We start from the raw sequence: 21,873 nt of genomic DNA on the forward strand, positions 1-21,873 counted from the left end.
GGTGTGGTATTTCTGCTAAATCGCTGATACTGAGCAAGATGCTGTAAGAACATGTTGCTCCGTTTCTGCTGTGTCAATCAGCAGCACAGCTACACGGCTGTCAGAGATAAATGCTCCCTGGCAGCAGCAATTGGAGAGGGTTTGTTGGTGTGAGCTGAGGTTTGTAGAGCACATGAGTTTGTGTGTCTGATTAGGGGGTTAGAGGCAACATGTTGTTCTGATCCTGTATCTGACCTCATCTGCAAACAGGAGAAGGATCTGCCTTTATCTAGCAGGAGAGCTCTGTCCTCATGAATTACTAATGGATTTCTTGCACCTCCCTAGAAACCCGAGCAGATCACGCTCCCCAAAGCACCAGGCAGCCCTGCTTACAGCTGCCACGTTAGACCAGCTGAAGGTACAATCACAACACACCGGCCTGCGTTGGCTGGTCTTGCTCTCCAGGCTGAAGCAGCTGCAGCTTGTGGCAGCAGTTCGTTATTCAGCCATCTTGGGCCACTGCAGGTTGCTCAATTTCTATCAGCACCCTCCACCCCCTGCCTTCTTCCCAATGAGCACACAGAGTGCTCACAGCAGTAATTAATGCCAGGAGTAGTTAGCAAAGAGCAAACTTCACTTTCTCTAGTTCTGCTTTGTAGTGGGGGGCATTTTTGGAAGCAAAAAGGTGCCATTATCATCAGCTAGGTCAGCAGCAGGAGGGAGGAAACCCTCTTGCAGAAGGCTCAACCCTGAGCAGCGCTGAGCACCCACAGCTTCTCCTTGCTACCAAGGGAACTGCAGAGGCAGGAGCTTGATTTGCCTGCATTGTTCTGCCTGAACCACTCATGGGAATCCAGGGAGAGCAAAGGGGTGCAAAGAGGTGACAGGGTATGGGAACACGGGCACAGCCACTGGTCACTGCCCAGGGACCAGTGCAACCTCCCCAGGACCCCCAATGGGACCAAGAGATTTCCCACTTGCCCTGCTGCTATTGCTGTTATTTCTGGGACTGTTATCTCGCTCCACAGAGCTTGGGTTTGGTTTTTTGGAGGTTTTGCCTTTTTTTTTTCTTTTTTTCTTTAGCTTTTTCAACTTCCTCATGCATTTATTTTCATTCAACAAAAAAAGCTTGCTACCTCATCTCTCCCCTTCTCTCCATCCCCAGGAGTTCAGGCCTTTCAACAACAGCCTCAGCCGCCCTCCCCATCACACGTGCATCTGCCTTGGCTGCCGCTTTTCGCTGCTGCCAGAGTGCCACTGGGGCCCCTGCCGAAAGGGAGAAGTGGCCTTTCAAAGGCAGATAGCTTCATTTGCTAGGCAGAACCCCCTTTCACAGGCAGCTTCAAAAACATCCCATAATTATTTGATGAGAAGCAGCCTTTGAAGCTGTTTTATCAGGAAACGTTATGGGGAAGAAGACATGTAATAGGATCAGACATCCTCCTCCTCTGGCCCAGCTCAGAGGGCACCTCAGTGCCTTCCAGGCCTGTCCCTTCAGGTTGCGGTTAGGCTGTGGCTGGAACTTCCAAGGTTTGGGGGAGAGAAGACAAAATGGGTGGAAATTCCTCACCCTCTGCATAAAGGCAGAGTCAGCTACGGCCTCCCATCTGAGCTCCCCACAGCAGGGTCTGGGCTCAGAGGCCAAAGGCAGGAGTGGTGCTGTCTTAGGAGGTCCCAAGGCTCAGCAAGATGGTCAGTGTCTCTGCAGGGGTCAGAGGGAACACTCCGAGAGAAGACTGCTTTCCAGAGCCACTATCCACAGCCTACAGGAGGAGTCTGGAGAGACCAACCTCATAGCAGGAGGACGAGAAACCCTCCTGCACCCTCCCCTTCTCTCCTGGCTCTAGGACTGGAACTGACATGCCCAGGGGAGGGCAGAGTCACTGTCATGTCTTTTTAGTGTCCCCATGGCCAGGAGATGTGCATAGCTGTACTAAGACACAAAACTGCCTTACGCTACTGCAAGGGGCCCTTCCAGCCCAGCTGCCTTTACAGGCGTTTAACTTTTCAGAAAAAAATAAGTCTGCTGAAATTGGTACAAGTTTCCTCCTGGTATTAACCTGGAGGCCTGGACCACGCTACTTGTATCTGCAGGGCTAAGCCCAGATGGTTCTCTTAGCATATAATGACTCACATACCCATGTACAAGTTGTCTTCTGCAGGATCATCAAGGACCTATAATTGATAAGACAGAGGTAAGGGGAAAGGGGGGAAAGAGAAAAATAGCAGGGAAAAAAAAAGATATTTTTAATCAAGTAATGTTTTACTGCTCCCTGTACACTGTGCTGAGCTGCAGAGCACTGAAAATTACTGTTCTGAATGAGATTTCTGCAGAGAGAGGCTTTGAAGGACACAGATTTTCCTGTGTCCAGAAAAATCCAGTCTTCCACCTCTATTGGTAAGCTGTCTCTCCAAATAAAGGCACTGCTTGTCCTAATCTGACCTCAGCTAATATTGAAAATGGCACCAGAGCCTTGCACTTGTGCACCTTCCCAGGCTTGTCTACACACAACTTTCACTGGTCAAAGCTGGCTGCTATTTCTACCAGCACAGCCAGCTGCCTTCTCTCAGGCACCAGCCCAAAGCCCAGGATAAGCATGTCAGTTTGTCATACATAATTGGTGTGATCTTGCTTGGAATCACCAGCCTCAATTTCTGAACAACTATTTTAAACCAATTTTGGCTGAAGTAAGAGCAGTTGAAGAAAGATACCTTTGTTGCAATACAAACCAGACTTGTTTCAGTGTAGCTTAGGGTGGAGAAGCAGCTCACCTCTATCAGCTTGACAATGTTGACATGGTCCAGTTTCTTCAAGATGGCTATTTCCTGATAGACTCTGTCCAGTGGTGCCATGGCTTTGGGCTGCTCTCCGGAAGATGCTTTCGACCCTCTGGGAGGAGGCCGACCTGCAATTGTGATAACAGGTGAGGAAACACTAATTTTTCAGCAGTGCCTGGCGCGCAGGAGCGAGCAGCCACCCGCCCCTCTGCAGAACGCCTCCAGCTATTCTGGAAGATCTCATTACCTTGTTATCTCACAGCATTACAGTCTCCACCCAAAACCCGGAGATTTCCAAGCCCCATTCAGATCAGCTCTTCCCAGCTTCCCAGCCTGGTCCGTTTGCCAGGTTGCCCATGGCCCTGCCACTGGAGCCAGGTGCCATCTGAGGGGTAGAAGAGCCCCTGGGAGGGCAGGGTCCACCCTGCCTAACTTCCAGCACTTAATTAGGCTTCATACACAGTGAACATGGAAGAGTCAGCACTTCAAAGAGACTAAGACAAAATCAAAGCCAGGGACCTAATTACCAAGTGCATTGAATTTCCCTGTGGTTGTACCTGCCCTTTCACTACTCACTGCATTTTAAACAGCCCCCTACTACTTGGGCAGCTTTCAAATGAGGCCAAGTTCCACAGTCCTTGCAATGTTTCTACAGAGAATTGCCCGGCTGAGGACAACGGGCAGACCTCTAAATGTGAGATACCCACGTGGAAATCCATACTGCTTCAAGAGCTTCTTTTTGGAGAGGACTTTCATAGCCTGAAGGAAGAAAAAACAGTGTTAAAACTGAACAAGAGCCAAAGTGCTCATTGCTGTGAACCAGGAGCATGCTGGCCATCAGGGACTGGCTCAGGTCTGTTCCCCCACCTAGAGAAGATGACTCCTGGTTAGTGGTAGCCACAACACACACACACACACACACTGACACAGGCTTTCCTAAAGGCACTGCTAACCATTTCTTTCATTCATCTTTTTCCCCTGAAAAAAATAAATGGTTTTGATTTATTTTAAGTTGGATAAGAAAAAAAGAAGCCAAATTTCTGCATTTGGGGCAGGAGCTTCAGTGAAGAGGTGGGTGCCTCTAACTGACCTTTATGTACTTGGTGTTTCAGACGATGCTATGGCCACGCTGCAAGTCAGAGCCACTTCCAGGCTGTTCCACCTATACTTTGCCAGAGTGTCTAGGAAGGAAGAGAGCTGGAGTATCACAGCCATATGACTAAGACCCTTTCAACCTACATCACAGACCTGGAACAGGGTGAGGACACAGTCCTTCCACCAGCTCTGCGCTGCCTAGGGAAGCCTTTTGTATTCTCAGAGACTATTTTTGCCCCATAAATGTCTGCCATGCTGCCAGAGCAATCCAGAGGACCTGCAGTGGGATCCAACACCATGCCCAAGATCATGAGCGAGATACTTTGCAGGCATCCATCCCCGCACCATCAGGAATGGTGGAGCCAGCTCTGTGCAGGAGCACAGCGAAGCAAGTGGTTTTTTCCCCAACAGTTTCCCTCCCTTCTCGTACCCAATCATATGCTGTACCAGTGCAAACCTAGGCAGCTGAGATGTGGGAGGGGATCAGGGTAATTTCTTCTGCCATCAAATTGGCATTAGCATAATGGCAAAAGGCAATCTCAATTTAATAAACAGTCTCTGCACCTCCATCTGCTCTGTGCGTTAATAACCTTTCCGAGGGCCACTCAAACAGCCCTGAGTGGCCCAACAGATAAATATTTCATAAGAAACCAGCTCATGGTACAATTTACTTAGGAAAACAGTCTATGCCCCCAGGATCTGGAATGGTCACTCACTCCTTCCCCTAGAATGGGTTGTTACTCTTATTAATTAAGCATCCAAATCTGTAATTCATACTGGAGTGACCCCTGTGAAATATAACTAACCAAGGACTCCCGCAGGACATAGTCAAATGCCAAGGAATTTTACATTAATACCATGGAGGCAAGGCTCTGCACACTACCTGTTTTTAACACGTACACCCGGAACAAGTCACCGAAACCATTTCGTCGAGCTCTTTCCCAAGCTGTTTTTCCTGGCAGCGATGCCGCCACATGCCCCAGGATCCCCACCTCCCGCCAGTGCTCCCGCTGCAGCCAGGTCCACGTCTCGCTGAAAGGATTGTTATTTTGGTACTGATCTAGTGCAATCCTCTGGATTTGCACCCATGTAATTGAGAAGAGACACTGCATAGCTCTCAATCCTGCCTTACAGCTCCCAAGCCAACTGTTGGAAGTGGTGGTGTTGAGAGACAGACTCAGAAGTGCTTATCTTCTACTTAGCACAGTGCTGTGTCCAATACAGCCAGCCAAGTGAGTCATGGTCTGCTGAAAGAGGATCTGAGATGTGCACAGCAACCTCCAATGATGGCAAGGACCAAGCCTGGAGGACTTCTACACTCCTCCCTTTTATCTCTCCATAATGAAAATTTATGGGGGAAAAAAAAAAAAAAAATCAAAAGAATACATTCACTTATTTTTCTTTCAACCAGTGTCACAGCCTAGGAGGAGAAGGCCCCCTTTGCACCAATCCCACCTTAAGTCCTCTCTGCCTTCTCGCAAGGAGCTTTAGAAAAAGAAGAAATAGAAGACGCAATTTGCTGCTGAAAGCTCCCAAGTCGCATCACTGCTTGGGGAATCTGAGGAACTGAACCATCACCACCAGCCGTGCCCACATCAGGCTCTGGGGAGAGGCTGGAGGGAGCAGGAAGGTACAGACAGCAATAGCAAAGACAAGAAGTGCTCTTGGGGACAGAAACAAAAGCAACAAGAGCTACAGCTGTCACCCAAGCTCCTTGAAGGTTGCTACAAGGTGCGATAGGGAGATGAGCACACTTACTGCATCGTAGGTGAGCTGGCTGTAAGACACCTCTGCTGCCACGGAAGAAACACCAGGACATGCTTACACCAACTTCAAAGCACCAGTATCTGCTACTACACAAGCAGGGCTGGATCAGAAGAGAGGACCTGGCCCACTGTGCTTTCAAACACAAACAGGGGGACAAAGAGCAAACTTCTTCACGCAGCGGGCCAGAGCCACTTAATTATCACAAGAGCAGAGCACAGGGCAGTGAAGCCTCACTTTAATTACAGCGAGAGCTGGCAGGGCAAGGCTTCCTCACTGAATTGTAGCTGAGCATAATGGCAGCAACACAGGGATGCTTCAGCAAACCTCTGCTTCCCAGCTTACATGCATGAAAGAGCCAAAGACATTTGTACTCACAGGCAGAGCTAATTACCCAGATAATACCTTTCTGATAAAGAACCAGCTCAGAGTCAAGCTGAGGGCTTTTCCCTTTGCATGGGCAAGCATTGCTTTAGTTTCCTCAGGAAAAGAGGGAGTCTAGAGGAGATTTCCTCCACACATGCCCTTGCACACATCTTCCTTCTGACTACTCACACGTTGACATTGTCCTTTGAGAGGCAGCAGGAACCGTGTGCTTTCCTTTGATGTACATTCATTACCTGAGTTTACCATTCTCCTCCTAGCAACCTTGCAGCTGGAAGCCACAGGGAAGCTGCTTCATGGGGACGTCCAAGGGAAAGGAGATCCCAGGTTTACGGAGAGGATGGATGCCTGGGACACAGCAGTTTTCACAACAGTGAGACTGCAAGCCCACATCCTGCTGCTGGTAATGACAACAGCAAAATGGCCATTATTTGGGGGATGAAAAGCTGATAAAATGGATTGATCCAAGGGGACTTATCACTTGTCCCTTGTGATGATCTCACAACTTTGGATGTTGTTTTATTTGCTAACAGAGACTTGCATTGGGAAGACCTGTACACAGTCCCTACCTGCAGCTCACATGGGAGTGGAGTTGCTCAAAGGTTGCTACTATCCACCTAAATCCTCTGCTAGTGCGTGACAGCACCCTGTGGTAGTGCCGAGCAGACTGGAGAGTATTTCCAGCCCTTCCTCACCTGTCCTGTCTGACAACATCCCTCAGATAAAGCAGGTAAAAGGGAAGCTCTGCCAGGAGAGAAGTGCTACACACAGAAAGAAAATCCTAAGCCAGCCAGGCTTAGCTGCAGTGCCCTTAAAATCCTGCTCCTGCATGTGTCACCTTTTGTCCCAGACACCATTTGTCACGTCAGCAGCAGAACTGCATCAGCAGGCTGTGCCCCATCCACGCTGCGACACCACAACAGGGATGTCTTCCTGGAGCAGCCGCACTCGCCTGCTGCCAGCCATCTCCTGGAGGCTCCTGCTCTTACGCTGGGTGACCCAGCTCCTCATGGCCCCGCTGCTGAACAGCATGGGGTGTTTCAGTAAACCAGAGATCATTTCCCTGGTCCTCACCGCACTGGAGTGCGGCTGGCAGCAGTTCAGTAGCTCTTATGTGAGCCAGAGAATGAGTAACATGGGAGTCATTCCTTCCCTTCCTGCCTGGGTGGCAACCAAAGTGGATTCTCCAAGGGTAGAAAGCTCAGGGCTTGCTGCTGGCCACCTTCCCCCCTCAGCAGCAGCACTTTGTTCAGCCATGTATTTTCAAAAACTTGGAAGGAATTTCTCCCCAGCATTGAGAGTTGGTAGAAGACAGCCCTCCATGCAAAGGTTATTAGGTACAAACAGAGAGCACAATTACACAAATCTTGTTTCTTAGGAAACCAGATTTAAAAAAGAAAAAAAGGAGAAAGAGAAACCCACTGACAACCTACAATGCTATTGCTTTTGTCCAGAAGTAGCACAACAAATGTCCATCATAACCACTTTTCTTTGCAAGCTGATTTAGTGATCAAAACCAGGAAGGAGACATGACCCAAGGCATCACAGAATCAAATTCCATCAGCACAATGACTCCAAATTAGATCTCTGCCTGGACACATTTGCCTTTGCTTTTTATTTGCTGCTTTTTCACAGAGCTTCATTTTTCATTTTTTTTTTTTTTCCTCCCCCTAGTCACTGTCAAAGCATCTCCTGCAAACTGAGACACTGAAACCTTTCCAGCTGCAAAGGGTTCCTTGGCAGAGCCCCATGAATGCTGCTGTAGTAGCTTCACATGCCCCAGCAGCAGCAGGGACTGAGCACAACAGCAGGGACCTCTGCTCTGGAAGCCAGCTCCGCATCCTGATGGGATCTCCTCCTTGGAGGGAGCAGTGGGTCACATACTTGGTGCTGAAAGTTCAATTTCCCTGGGCTAATATGTTCCCTGCATCCACTGATGTAAGTTAGCACACTTTCACAGCCCTCCACGGCACTTCAGTTGTTCACAGCAAAGCTCTTGGAAGCACTCACTCATCTTTAATGGAAGGTAAAAAACCCCCACCAAGTAAATACAACTCATCCATTTTTTTCCCAAATGTGGTGATCAGTTTTTCTTCTTGAGAGTTTTTCCTAATTCTAGGCCAGATCTAAAATTCATTAAAGCCACAGAAATCTTTCCTTTTGCTTTGACAATAGCTGCAGTTCCTGGTACCTATAAACTCCGCATTTACGAAGAGAGCTAGCAAAAGGCCCCATGCCTCAGCAAAATTCAGGAGTCACACTGAATTATACTCAAAAAAAAAATATTTTCTGCTCTCTTTAAAGTTTTGCTCCTTTTCATTGCAGCACACTAGATTGAAGAAAACAAAGCAGGCAGCAACACCCTGGCCTCATGCTAAAACATTGCACATGTGAATTTGTTTTAGGGGCTGCTCACCAAGGGCTGATTTCCTACAGTTCTCTGTTCCTCCTTTTTACTACTGAGACAAAAACGACCCTCCAGAGCTAAATCTGGGGAAAAAGAAACACACAGAAAAGGCACTTCCCAACTGTCAGAATTGCAATTGCTTCTACTGACTGGTGGTAACAGGCAGTTGCACCCGGGGGGTCAGGGTGCATTGCTGCAACGCCGCCTCGGACAAGAACGATAAGCACAGCAGCATGGAAGGAATCTCAGCATTGGGAGAGCAGGAGGGTCAGACACACCAGGAGGCATAGGGAGCTAAGCAACCATTAGCCAGTTACACAATTTGCTGCTATTTCTCTGAAGCTTTAAAAGGTCTGCCAGCTCCTGGGCTGTTTTAGCATCCTGGAGAAGTGGAGGTCTCTCCAGCACAGCTTGTGCCCCTGGAAAACACAAGCACAGGCACCTGGGAGAATTAGGGGCCACAGCATGTCCACTTGTGACTGCAGCTGGGGAAGGGGGAAAGCTTCCACCTCCCCAGTCGAAAGGGCAGCAAGCACATGAAACACAGACCTTCACAGCCTTTTGGCAGCAGTGCAGCCAGCTGCCCTTTCCTCTCCCATATGCTGACATTCACCGCAGTGAACCGCAGGCAGTCACTGCTGAGGCTCTCCCTCTGATCCCATCTCTCCATCCACTGGAGTAGCACTCTACACACCTCCCTGGATCACCTTCACAGCCCCACAGACACTACTGAGATCTGGTTCAGACCCTGACTGAACCCCCACACCAGGAGGATCAGGGTGAGCTGAAGAGCGTGTCCCTGCGACATCGGCAGTAAGGGGGTCTGCGCACGCCGTCTCTCTTCAGGTAGTGAGGCTGAAACAGAAGTGTCCAGACATGAGAGACACTCTTGGGCTGCAGTAGCTTTAAAGTGTTTGCTTAGATTAGAAAAAGAAATGGAGATTAAGTGGGGATTAACTAACACACACCAGGCTAACCTGGACACAGGCTTTCACTTTTGGCTTTGATTTGACCAGCTAAATCAATGTTCACAGCGTTAACCTGCATCCAAACATGGACAAGACCGCAGCAGGCAATGCTAACCTAAACCCACCTCTCCCTGCTGAGCTGTGACAACTGCCCTGCCTGCCCTGGGCAGCCCACAGACCAGCATCAGGATTCCCAGAACAAAAGGGCAGTGCCAAATCGTAAAGATCACAATTTTCAAAGTAACAATATTTTCAGCTGGAAAGAAACATGATGCAATGCATTCCCATTCTGTGCTGCTGGCCCTGGCACTGCCTACACTGGTGGGACAGATGGATCAGGGAAGCCAGGGCTGGCACCATCGCTCTCTGCGGAACAGAACCATCCTGCTGCAGGGTGTGGGAGGGAGGGCTCGGAGGGCAGCGGAGAAAGGGAGCCATCAGAAACAGCAACCGCTCTGGTGCGGTGGGTGAGTCAGCTTGGAAAGGACAGGAGATGGAAGGAATTGTGGTTCCTCTGCTTGGCCAGCTCCAGGGCACCTTGTCCAGGTTTTTGTCTCATCTCTTCCATCCTTCATTTCAAGACATTTATCCTGCAATTTCACGCCTGTTGGAAGCGCAGAAGGGCTAGCAAATACTAACAGGCAAACAATTCCCACCCAGCCACTCCAACATGGTGTGCCATTTGTAAATCCAAGAGCCAGGAAGGAAAAGCTAGCTAGGGAGTAGCAGGGAATGAGCATGCTTTACATCTCCATGGCATATTCCTATTCTCTTCTGTACCAAGGCCAACACCTCTGTGCCCTGGGACAGGGAGCAACACACGAGCCTCCCTGGGTACTCCGATGGGCCCATTTTCACCTCCAAAGCTGCTCCATCACAGCAGCAAAACCCTCTCACCAAACACAGAACAGTCCAGCAGCTGAAGCACAGGGCCAGACTGACCAGGGCTGTGTCAAGGGCAGCGGGGTTTGGGTTCAACAGCACTGCAACCACCCAGCTCTGCTCAGCAGATACCTGCCCTGGGATCCCCCAGGAACTGCTGAAAGCTGTTTCCACAAGCCTTCAAGCACAGCCATGCACAGCAAGGCAGTTTTCCTTTTGCCAGCTGTTCAGCTCCTGCTCTCAGCAAGAACAAAACGTGCCACAGGGCAAGCCCAGGGACACGAGTACATCTGCAGACAGGTTTTACAGGAATCCTAGCTGGGATGGTTAGGACTCACAAGCCTCTGAAAGGAAGGGACAGAGAAGGAACCTTCAGCATAAGCAGCCTTTTTGAACTCAAAACACTGCAGTTCTGGCTTCAGCTCAGCAAGAGATTTAAAAGCCAAGCTTTGCACCACATCCTGCACCTCACGACCTGACAGGGAGCTCCTGTATGAGGAGGCATCCCACAAGGGGGAACGATGTAGGGGAGGACAGGCACTGTGCAGCTGGGCCCCGCTGTTCAGCATCGTTTTCATAAACACCCCCATTTTCTTACAAAACATGCCTGCTCATTCCAAGCCTATCTTCCAATGCACAGCAGATGCTGAATGCCACCACCCACACGCCTCTAATTTCAGGTGACCTGCTTCATAGCTAGAAAATGTCAAGACAAATCAGCGATACGCTTCTGCAGCCTGCCTCCGAGATCCCTGCCTGTTACATAAGGCAGCCCACCCAATTTCCCTCCCATTTGGCACCACACGCAGGCAGGCGTGCAGGCAGCAGCTCCGTGCCCAGCAGGGAGGTTCAATTCCTTGCATGCCACCCAAGTCCAAAATGCATATGCTAAAAGCAGCAAGGCAGGGGGGAAGTAGCTCTCAGGGCGGGCAGAGGGGAATGAGGATCGGCAGCGGCTGCGAGAGGCAGAGGAGAGAGACACTTACATAATACTTGTCATCGTTCTCGTTGTAGGCCAGCTTCACCACACCGTAGGAACCCTAAAAATCAACACAAATTGCACAGTCAGTTCAGCAGCTTCATCTCATCTCCTTGCTGCTCATGGCTGGTAGAGTGCGGCCTTAAACAGGGTAAAAACAAAAAACCCAAGAAATCCTTCACAGTCCTAGGCCATGCCTACCCCTGAGCAAAGTCAGCAGCTGATGTGACCCCGCAGCGAGGTCATATGTTTTGGCAGCTCTGTGGGAGCAATGGGGCATCTGAGGATTAACAATGTCTGGAAGAGCTGAGCCTTAGTCCATCGCCTCCTGCCCTGAGCCAAAGTGTCTGTCTTAACTCAAATGTGGGTGAGGAGCAGAGAGAAAAAAAAAAATCTTCAAAGCAGATTTTTTTGGTGCAAATTTTAAAATTCTGCATGAACACCTTTCCTGTACTTCTGGGCAAGACCATTTTCAGAACAAAACCTCTCCATCTCTTGAAAGCAAATGGACTTCAGCAAGGACCAGCTGCCTGCTTTCCACCAACCACATAATGCCCAGGCAGATGCAGACCTGGACTGCTGCTTTATCTGCAGCTCCAGTGGCAACCTGAAGCCAAATTCCATCCAAGTCACTGTTTTTTTTTGCAGTGCTGTGTCAACACTATACATTTTATGCAAGACATGACACCATGGCTAGGTACCATCCTTGACAGATGCCTGTTGAATAAATGAGTGGGATGAACACTACAGTCTTCAAAACATTTCTCTGGACTTCACTGAGAGCTGGAATTAAGGTTATGGTCTCAGAAGAGACTGAGAAACCATCTGGCTGATCCAGAAGCACAGCAGGTCCAGCAGACCCTCTACCAATCTCAGGGTGCCTACCTGCTCACTGTGACCTGCAGGGAAGGAGGAGGCAGGGGCAAATCCACCACAGAGGCAGCCTCACACTCTCCTTAAATCATACTTAAGCCAATGACAAAAGCAATAAGTGGGTCTGAAGCTGTGTGGGAGTTTCAGATGACATCTGATGTGCCACCAGCAGTGGTATCTCCAGCCAGCAGGCAAGCACACAGCCCACTGTGCAGACAGTAAGGGTGCCTCCTCCCACGGCCTAGGGCCTTTCGCTTTGAAGAGGAGCTTTGGCTAATGAAACTTTTGGTGAAGGTCTCTGCAGCTCAGGGTGCAGTCCCTTCTGACTGCAAAGTTCTGACTGCAAAGGCAGGTACAGCTTCCAGACAGCACTCTCGCTCATGGACACATCTGCAATGGTGGCAGACGTCCAAATGTGCAGGTGTCTGAACTGCTCACCAGCTCAGACCTCTAAATAACTTTACTGAATCATTCCACAGCTTTTAAATGTGGACTACATTTAAACTAGCATTTCATTCATGGACATAAAAATTTAAACTAGTCCTGATAGGGACCAAACACCTGCCCTGATTTATTTTTGGTTTTCTTTCCTTGTTGGGTTGTATTAATGCATCAAAGGTTCATAGTGTTACATTTGGCTAGCAAAGACCCTGGAAGGGAGCCAGCTTCACCACCTTCAGAGGGAAGGAAAATAAATTTAGATTTCAGAGGAAGTAGCTCCACTTTGACCTTGAAGAAAACTTGCTCAAACTAATAAGGCAAAAACCAAACAAATAAAGAACACCAAAGCAAACACAAGTTGCAAGGAGCCTTGGCCAGTAAGATCCCTTGGGCTGGCAGTCTTTCCACCTGCACTTGTGTGTGTGCATGCAGGTTGCCTGTGACAAACACAGGCTCCAGTAACGTACCTTGCCTATTTCACTCTGCAGCTTGTACTGGTTTAATTGCACGCAGTCCTGCAGATCAAAAGGAGAACATAATTAGAGTATTGGTAAAAGGAAATTACCGAGTTTGAATCAGTATCAAGTAGAGGCTGAGTGCTGAATAATGAAAAACTAAATCTTATTTAAACTGGTATATGTTACACTATAAGCACTGCATTTTATTTTTTTTTTGACAGCCCAGGACAAAGCACTTACAGGCTGAATTCTGACTCTGGTTATGTTGGCATCACACCAGAGGCCCCTTTACCCCAATTCCCCAGCATCGCTCCCGGTTCAGCCTGGTAAGCCTGACAGCAGCCTTTGGTCTCTTTACATTAACCATCTACACTGGGCTGTGCTCAACACCAAGCAGAAAAAATACCCATCCCCAGCTCCACAGGGCTCTCTCAGCCTGGCAGCTCCCAGCACCCAGGCACCCACGCCAGCCCCAGGGTCACAGCATGAGCCTATGCCCTTGCCAACACCAGCCTGGCAAAGATGGGGACCCCCTGCAGGCTGTGCATGAAGGCTGTGGCTGCACCCAGAGGAACCCTCACCGGGACCATGGGCTGCTCTTCGAGGAGAGCACGCTGCGCCAAGCCCCTCTGTTATCAACACAAAGAATGGATTCCCTTAGGCTCATACAACATTTGCTAAAATAAATCACCCCTGCGCAGGTCTGATCTTTGCAAGCTACCCAGCACCAAAACCCCAAGGGGTGGGAAGGTGGTGGATGCAGACTCCCCGCAAGATGTGACAAGGGTGTAATGATGGGGTGCAGGGTTCCTTGACAGACCAGGAGCAGCACAGGGAGTGATGGTGGCCCCAGGCATCAACTGCTGGAAGGCAAGGTGGAACAGGAGAGCTATGCGGTCACCTGATGTTAAATCTACCCTTCCTTTAGGATTGCACTAAAGGAAAACACTTCCACAGCAGCAGCAAAACCTCCACAGCTTCATTTCACTTGGAGCTGACCCCTGCACCCCCATTAATTACAAGAAAATCCCAGACGCTGCAGAAGCCCAGGGGGCCCAAGACCACAAGTGCAGGGCAAGCAGCACGCACTGCCCACACCGAGCTCTCCCTGCAACTGCCCGGCAGCACCCAGGGGACCTGCCTGGCTCGGCCACCGCAGGACAGGGTCCGCAGGAGGACAGCATGCACCCTGCTGCAATGCAAAGCTGCTGGCAAAGAGTCAGAGTGGTTTTGCAGGGATCTCTGCAGCACCAGTGCCGGGGAGACTGGGCTGCAGTGGCTTTTGCCTTGGTCCTGACTTGACACGCAGCACTCAACCGCATTGCAGAGGAGGGGAGAGCCCTAAACTCAGTGGGGTGAGGGAAGAGAGGAGTTTCCAAGCACAGCACATGGTGTGGGCTGCGCCTTAGACAGGACACACTTCCCCAGGCAGCATTTTTGAACACAGTATTTCTCCCCGAGATTGCCAAGCACTAAAGCAAGCTGGAAATTCACTTCCAGACTCTGCACGAGGCACCACTTTGGGAACAAAGCTGATATAAAACATGCAGACAGGTAGATGAGCCTTCTCATAAACCTCAAAATAGCCCTGCAATCTACAGAAGCAGCACCAGGACAGCAAAGCAGTGCCAGACGCCTTCAGTCCGTTTGTAAGAACAGGGGGCGTTACAGCCCCAGCCTCATACAGCTTCTCCACTGAAAGCAACACTTCTCTGCCTCTCAGGATGCATTAAAGCAGGGACGTGGTAGACTATAGTTTTGACTCTTCCAACCAGAAAACACTCCTAACGCAAGTGATGATCACAGTGAGGGAGAATAAAGGAATGGAGAGCTGATGACTTTTTAAGCTTGCAAGCAGTGGCTTGTCAGTAATACAAGGAACGGTTTAAATCTTGATCTTGGTTCCAGTGAAGGAAGTTTTTTCCACCGCCCTGACAGGCAAGAGCCAACTGTGAGTAACTGGGCCATAGACATGTATTAACTCTGCTGCCAGCAAAGCACATATATTTCAAAAGGCAAAAACCAATCCACCAGAACAACAAGAGAGGAGAGAGCATAACCCAGCAAAAGCCAAGCTGTAAAGCACCAGGTCACTGAGATACATGGAAAAGATATATCCTATTGAATTCTGTAGAAAGGACTCCCCTCCCCAAAGGAGGGAGCAGCACACAGGAACACAGGCTGTGGACACGTGGAGGACAAATTCCCCTGCAAACACTGTGTCAGCAGATTCACTTCCCAGCCTTGAAGCGAGGCTGTGCTTTGCATCATGGTGATTTTCACAAATCAAGCAGGAACTGTTTTCTGTTGATGTCTCCCGCCCTGGGGTTTCCCCACACTCAGCTTTCCACCCTCTGCCTTGTCCTGTGCAAAGCTGCAGTGCTGCAGAGACGGGGAAACGCTCAGAGTGGCTGAGCTGTGGAAGGCAAAGCACCAGGCAGGAATGGCGACCACCGCTCCGAGAAAGCCTCTGACCACCAGGTATTGCCTGCTCTTCAAACCAGCAGGCTTGTAATGACCAGATCCTGTTATCAGGCCTCCTCCCCCAAGTAGGGATTACTTGCACGAGTAAATAAGCATTTCACATGTAGGCATAGACTCTGGCCTGCACTCGGTACTCTGTTTCAAGCCAAGGTGGCATCTCTAAAGCATCAAGTTTGCTGCTGCTTCTTGCCAACACACTGTTGAGGGAGGCACAGAGGCAATTTTTCCCCTCCCTCCCAAAGCAGCAGCATCCTTTGTGCGGGATGTAGTCCATCCAGCTGGGCAAATCCCCTTACAAGCATCTAGGGCAACTGAGGAGGGACTATGCCTTGTCCCTGTGTCCAAGGCACCAGTTCCTTTGACTCTGACCATCACCTTCCCACCATCCCTCTTACCTCTGCCTAGAAATTACCACTCTTATCCCACACCAGACTGATCACCTGAAGCATCTCTCTGGTCTTTCACTGCTACTAAATGGAGCTTCTGAGCAATGCCAGGACACTCACCTCAGGAGGATGGATTTTTGAAAGGGATGGATGAATACTGGGATGGAAACACCCAGAGATGGTCCAAGGGACAGATGATGACAGGGTCTGCAGCACAGCCTTTGAGAGTTTACACTTGCTATCACCACATCCCTACCTGATCACCTCCATCCCTCTCCACTCGGATAACTACCAGTGAGAAGCACAATCATCTTCACTTCTGTGGTGCTTTGAGCACTTGAGCTGAACATAGCAAAAACCAAACCAGACTATAGGTGTTTTCTACCTTTTTTTTTTCCTTGCAGAAATTCACCATAATTCACAGCTCAAGCAACTCCTGCCACGTGTCACCGCAGACTGGCAGGGTTGTTATTGTTATTTGGTTCTCCTGCAGGAAGTGGGATAATTGTACTATTTCTTTATCGGAGAGAAACACCTGTCTCTGGGCCAAGTGTTTCTTAAAGATAACATTGTACAATCCTCTTGATTTCATCACACCAATATATTTGCAACTACTGATAAATACAAACAGAGCAAGAACCTTAATGAGATCCTTTAATGAAAAGCTGTCAGCAAATTAGACTGCTGTGTCCAAGCGTACAGTAATTGTTCCGCCTTAAAAAACAAAATGCCCCATTTGTTAGCATGTCCAAGGTATTACTCAAGAGGGAGAGAGGGGAATCAATGCCATAGAGAACCAAAATTGATCAAAAATCATAAAGCACAGTGAAATCCGGAGTCCAGGACCAATTCCATAAAGCCGCTGCTGGGTGACAGAAACCCTGAGAAACTGAGAGTTGAGCCTTTCCTGTCCAGGAGGAACATGGGGATGGGAAGGAAGAGCCAGAAGTGGGTAAGATATCTGAAAACAATCAGAGTGTCTACATACATCCATATAGACAGAGAATTTTGCCCCCTAAGAGAAGCCAAATTCACCAATCTGAAAAGAATTCTAGATTTCAGCAATTCAGAGATACACTTTGAAGAGAAGCATGGGAAAGAAAATTGGGAACTAAAAGCCAGTAATGAAGGGAACATTGGTTTAAATTCATCCTGTCTGCAAGGAAATGAAAGCAGTTTTAAAAACAGACAAAACAAAAATAAAAGCCAGAAGAGGGGTGTTAGGGGCAGCAATGAATACAAATTAGAAAGTCGCTCAGGCACAGAGATGGACACGGAGAAAGCCCAGAGCTCATGGAGGTAAGAAAAAGAAAAGGGTTTTTAAACAACATCCAAAACCAAGTGCGAAACTGGAAGCCCAGTATCATGACTGGCTGCTGGCAGGAGCACTGGCCGTGGCTGGGCAGAAAGTGCAACACTGCGGCTCAGCACTGCTGTCTGGGCTCACCCACCTGAGACCCCGAAGCTGGATGCAGGAGCCTGGGCACCTGCCAGGTCCCTGGTGTATCACTGGGAGAGTGGCCAGAAGAATAAAAGGGGGCTGGGACTGGTGGGACAAAGGCAGCCCCTTTCCAGCCTCTCTGAAACTGCAGCTTTGAGCTTTCTCCTTCTCTCAAACCCTGACCTTAGATAAGTTGGAAATGTAACTTTAAATAAAGGTTAATTAATTCAAGGAAAAGAAATTAGCAATGCCTGTGGGGGATTCTTACTTGGAAAACATTTCTTCAAAGATCTTTGATCTTTTCAAGAGAGCTCTAGTTTGAGCACCACAGTAAGACCTCCAGAAGAATTAGTTTGGGGGACTCATGGGGCTGGAAGGGGCAGCTCTCCAGCCCACGCTGCGTAGGAGCTCTGTCCCTGCCGCTGCCTTGTTCCCACCTGGGTTTACCTTTGAGCACAGCAAGGAAATCACAACCTTATGAAGAAAACCAGGCAGCTCCCAGGGACTGGAAGAGCATGAGACCTGGATCAGCTTGGCACCGAAGCACTGCCTCTCACAGCTCTTGACACCAGTTGCTTCAAACCAGTTGGCCAAACAAGGAGGCCTATGATAAAAGATGTGGAAAGCAAAGGAAAGAAAGGACAGAGCAGCAATTTATTTTCCATGCCTCTAGAATAAGCCATGGACATCAAAGCGTAGGAAAATTCCCTTTGCCAGCTCATCCTCCTCCCTGCATGCTTGGGCCAGCAGCAGAACAGAGAAGGGAGAATGCACTGGCCTGACTCATCCTCTCCACTCCTGCTAAAGCACACCCAGCCCCAGCCCACCACCACCACGTGCAGGGCTGCCCAGGCGGTGGGGAGCTGGAACAGCCTCCTGCTGATCCCAGAGGGTGGAGAGACCATGCGGACAGCAGGGCTAGAAGAACTGGGATGCCAGGGAGTGGGTGGATGCAGGGAAAGAGTGGGAACATGTGACAGAGAAAGGACAATTCAACCAGAAGAGACTGGAGAAGTATAAAGCAGTTAACTGTGCCAGCAGGTCTGGGGAGAAAGCCTGGAAAAAGACATCTTTTATTCTTCTTCTAGCCACTCTCCAAATGAGAGTTTTCTTGGGCTATCTAAAAAGGTTGGTTTGGGATTGCAGAATAAAACCACCCCAGCATTGCATTTTCAAATGCCACATTCCAACAAGCAGCACCTCTACCCTTTCACAGACACAAGTCCTGAAATTGTAGGTGGGACAAGCTCTGTCGGAGTGACAAGACACCCATCAGGCTGTACAAACACGTTCACAGAGAGCCTGGCCCTAGTACATACAAGCACTGGAGCATCATCTGCGCAGCAAAGCAGAAGCTGCTTTTAGCAGCCCCAGGAAAATCCTCTCCTCTCGCCGTGCTGCCAGCACTGAGCAGGAGCTGGGAACGTCACGTCAGAGGCAATGTGGGCCAGCGACCTACACGCTGGGGCCTGTGCCTCAGCTCTGCAGTTATGTACCCTTAACAGCTTCAGCTTAATCACTTCTGTGCCACAGCTGAAAGGCAAAGCCATTCCTTTGTTAGAGCAAAGCACTGATGGGCAGCAAAGGCAGCAGAAATCCCATCAGTCTAACAGGCACTCCTGTGAGAGGGCGACGCTGAAAGGATCTTCCATGAATAATCTAAGAAAGGAGGAAATTTTTTAAATTACAGATAAATGTTGATAGAGATATGACAGATCAGGTTAATTAAGTACACAGTAACACTGTCAGGGGAGCAGAACAGGTTACTTCTCTTGCAGTTACTTCTGCCTGCAAGTCACCAGCAGCTGACAATTCTTTGTCTCAGGGCAATTCGCTAACTGGTGGCTCTGCTCAGTTGATCAGGAACTGCCTCTGTGCAAGACAAGCCCTGGTTCTGCTGCAGCCCTGCTGACCCAGGAGACATCGTCTTCCTAAATAACAAACCCAAGAAACCCCTCTCAGAAGGCAGGCGTCTGTGGTATCGCTGCTGGGGACAAGACAGCCCGATACACTGCCCACTCACAGCACTGTGCAAATCCTCCCGCAGCGTCACAGGCTTAGCTTCAGCTTTTGGCACTCTGATCCTGAATACAAAAGTTTTCCTCACAGCCTGTGAACAAGTATTGACCAACATTAAAAAGCTCCGCAGTGTCTCTCTAACTGAATATGTGGTTCTTCCACAATTCCGCAGACAACAACAGAAAATTCACCTCTGTTGTATACCCGTAGCACATCTCTCTTATTTCTCCAAATCAGTCAAGGATACAAAACCGCTGACAGCAAGGCTCCCACTGCTCCTGCTATCAATGGAGAGGGAAAGCAGATTCAATCCTAGATGACTATTGGCATAAAGCAGGAAATTCTGTGTGCAGTTGTGCCATCCATCTCTGCTCTTGTTGGACGGCACCTGCACATGAGCCACTGATAAAGTCCGAATGCTCATGAACTTCATTTCTGCGCTGTAACTCACTCAGGCAGTGGCTGTGAGCTGGGGCAGCGGATGTCTTATCCCTGAAAGGCACTGACTGATGACGCTGGATACTCAGTGCAAGACGCAACTTCAAAAGGGCTTTAAGCAGGTGAGAGACACGGACTCAAGTACAAATGTGCAACTTGCCTAGACCAAGATGTGTCACACTTGCAGAGAGATGGGGCAATGGTGTGAATGGTGAGCTGGATCTTGTCAGTGACCCACCAGCCTCACTCCTTGCTGAGGGTCTGCGTATCAAAATGACCAACCAAAAATACAACAGCAGCTGCTGCTAAGCACACCATGATTGTATTTCTCATCACAGGGTTATTTTATCCCTCATAGGACCAAAAGCCTCAACAGGGAGTCCTCAGTAGTTCTTAGAAGCCCTCCCCTACCTCCTGGCTCTGCTCAGTCTTCCCCACCCACACGCAAGGCTCTGCTAATTGCTTACAGCACACGTACTGACCAAATGCACGTAACAACATCAGTCCTGCTCTCCAGTTCTCTTCTGAGTTCCCTTCTGTATCTGTTCGCTGCACAGCTCAGATTTGGACTGCCAGTGTCTCTCAAAGCCATGAACACAACCACCCTGCAACAACGCCCTAGCAGCAACTGGTGGGTCATACGCACACAGTTGGGAATTGGGCTGCACACAGGCTGCACACTCGCCTTGCTGTCACACACCTAACACTTATTGCTCATTATTCAGTGGCCAGCCTCACACTTCATCCTATAAACAAGCATGCATCTTCCTAGTCCTTTTGCTATTCCTTACAGCATACAGATAGCTGGGAAGACAAAGCGCAGCACCCGAGAGCACCGCTGCAAGGCGAGCACCCACCTCCAAACACACACAGCTCTCGCCTGGGCTCCCTTCCCCCTCCTATTGCAGCAACTCCCTATTAATATGAATGATGGTTTCCAATGAGCATGGCTTTGTTAAGCATCTGGGCTGCACTAAAGCAGGGCTCTAAATAGTTATATCAGAGTGACCATTAAACACAGTACGGCGTAAAGCATTGCTGCAGGACCAGGGTAATGAAGGGCTCCGCATCTGCATTTCAAACTGAGCATTTCCTACCCCAAGGCAGTAACTATTGCTCTCCAGGATGCAGATGCTGTGGAAGAGGATGGAGTCTTTCAAATTTGCTTGCAGATGGGAATGTGCTAGTCTCACTCGACTGCAGTTACTTTGAAACAGATTTCAGACAAACCTCACTCCTGGCACAAAGTACTGCAGGATGGGAGAGCTGGCACACAAGTCACGTCCGCTTCCAAGAACTGGCTCCTCTCCCTCCCCATCTCCCTTATTAAAGCATATGGCTGCTGTCAAAGAAGCTGCAATCTCTGCAGCGCACCTTCTGCAGATACCCTCTTACTGTCTGGGGATGCCACAAGCCGTCTCACAGCTAATGTGATTTGCAAAACTTCCCAGAGGACAATGACTGATTTGCTCGTGCACATCATCCATCCTCTCAAATGTACAAGGGGAAAACACTCACTTTTCAAGAGGAAAACACTAAGCCACACAGATATTAAGCTTCAAGTCACTTGGACCAACACTGGCAAAAGTCTAAACTGCAGTGATCCAAGTCCTTTATGACACAGGGCAGGACCACAGTGGGATTTAGGCATCGTGTCTGGGAGCACCACAGCGCCCAAGAGCAACATGCTGGCACAGTGGCACCAGCAAAGCCGTGTTCAGCAACATGTTCTCCATCAACCAGGTGAGGAAGAGTTGGACTATAACTGCACCTGAGCCCCTGACTGCTGTGTCTGTCCTGCTTCAGTGCCCAGGCACAGCAGCAGAGGTGAATTCATAGGATAGCATTGCTGTGTTGCCAGTCCTAGAGGGTTAAAAAAAAAAAAAGAGAGATGGAAAACACCCATCGAAAGGGCCTATCCCTCACCAAAACCAGCCTCATGGTCACAAGATGAACCAGAGGCTTCTACTGGTCTCAATTCCTGTGGCACCAGGGCAGGAGATGCCGCCCTTCCTGCAGGGTAAGGCCAGCAGGTCCATGCCACCACTGCTTTGCTCTCCAGCACGCTGCCTAATCTCTGTTAGGACACCTTCAAGT

At 49.3% G+C, this 21,873-nt stretch overlaps 1 protein-coding gene across 3 annotated transcripts in view; it reads right to left on the bottom strand.

The window, feature by feature from the left end:
* Positions 1–21,873, bottom strand: part of CAMKK1 (calcium/calmodulin dependent protein kinase kinase 1) — a 60,521-nt gene that overhangs the window by 36,944 nt on the left and 1,704 nt on the right. For all 3 annotated transcript variants that reach the window (XM_086475096.1, XM_086475094.1, XM_086475095.1), the window contains 5 exons: positions 13,018–13,065; positions 11,244–11,297; positions 3,465–3,516; positions 2,752–2,885; positions 2,118–2,154 (listed from right to left, as the gene is read on the bottom strand). In XM_086475096.1, the coding sequence (XP_086331222.1) occupies positions 2,118–2,154; positions 2,752–2,885; positions 3,465–3,516; positions 11,244–11,297; positions 13,018–13,065 (325 nt within the window). The remainder of the gene's footprint in view (positions 1–2,117; positions 2,155–2,751; positions 2,886–3,464; positions 3,517–11,243; positions 11,298–13,017; positions 13,066–21,873) is intronic.

This window comes from Leptosomus discolor, chromosome 18 (genome assembly GCF_034619465.1).
Source record: "Leptosomus discolor isolate bLepDis1 chromosome 18, bLepDis1.hap2, whole genome shotgun sequence".
Classification (NCBI taxonomy): Eukaryota; Metazoa; Chordata; class Aves; order Leptosomiformes; family Leptosomidae; genus Leptosomus; species Leptosomus discolor.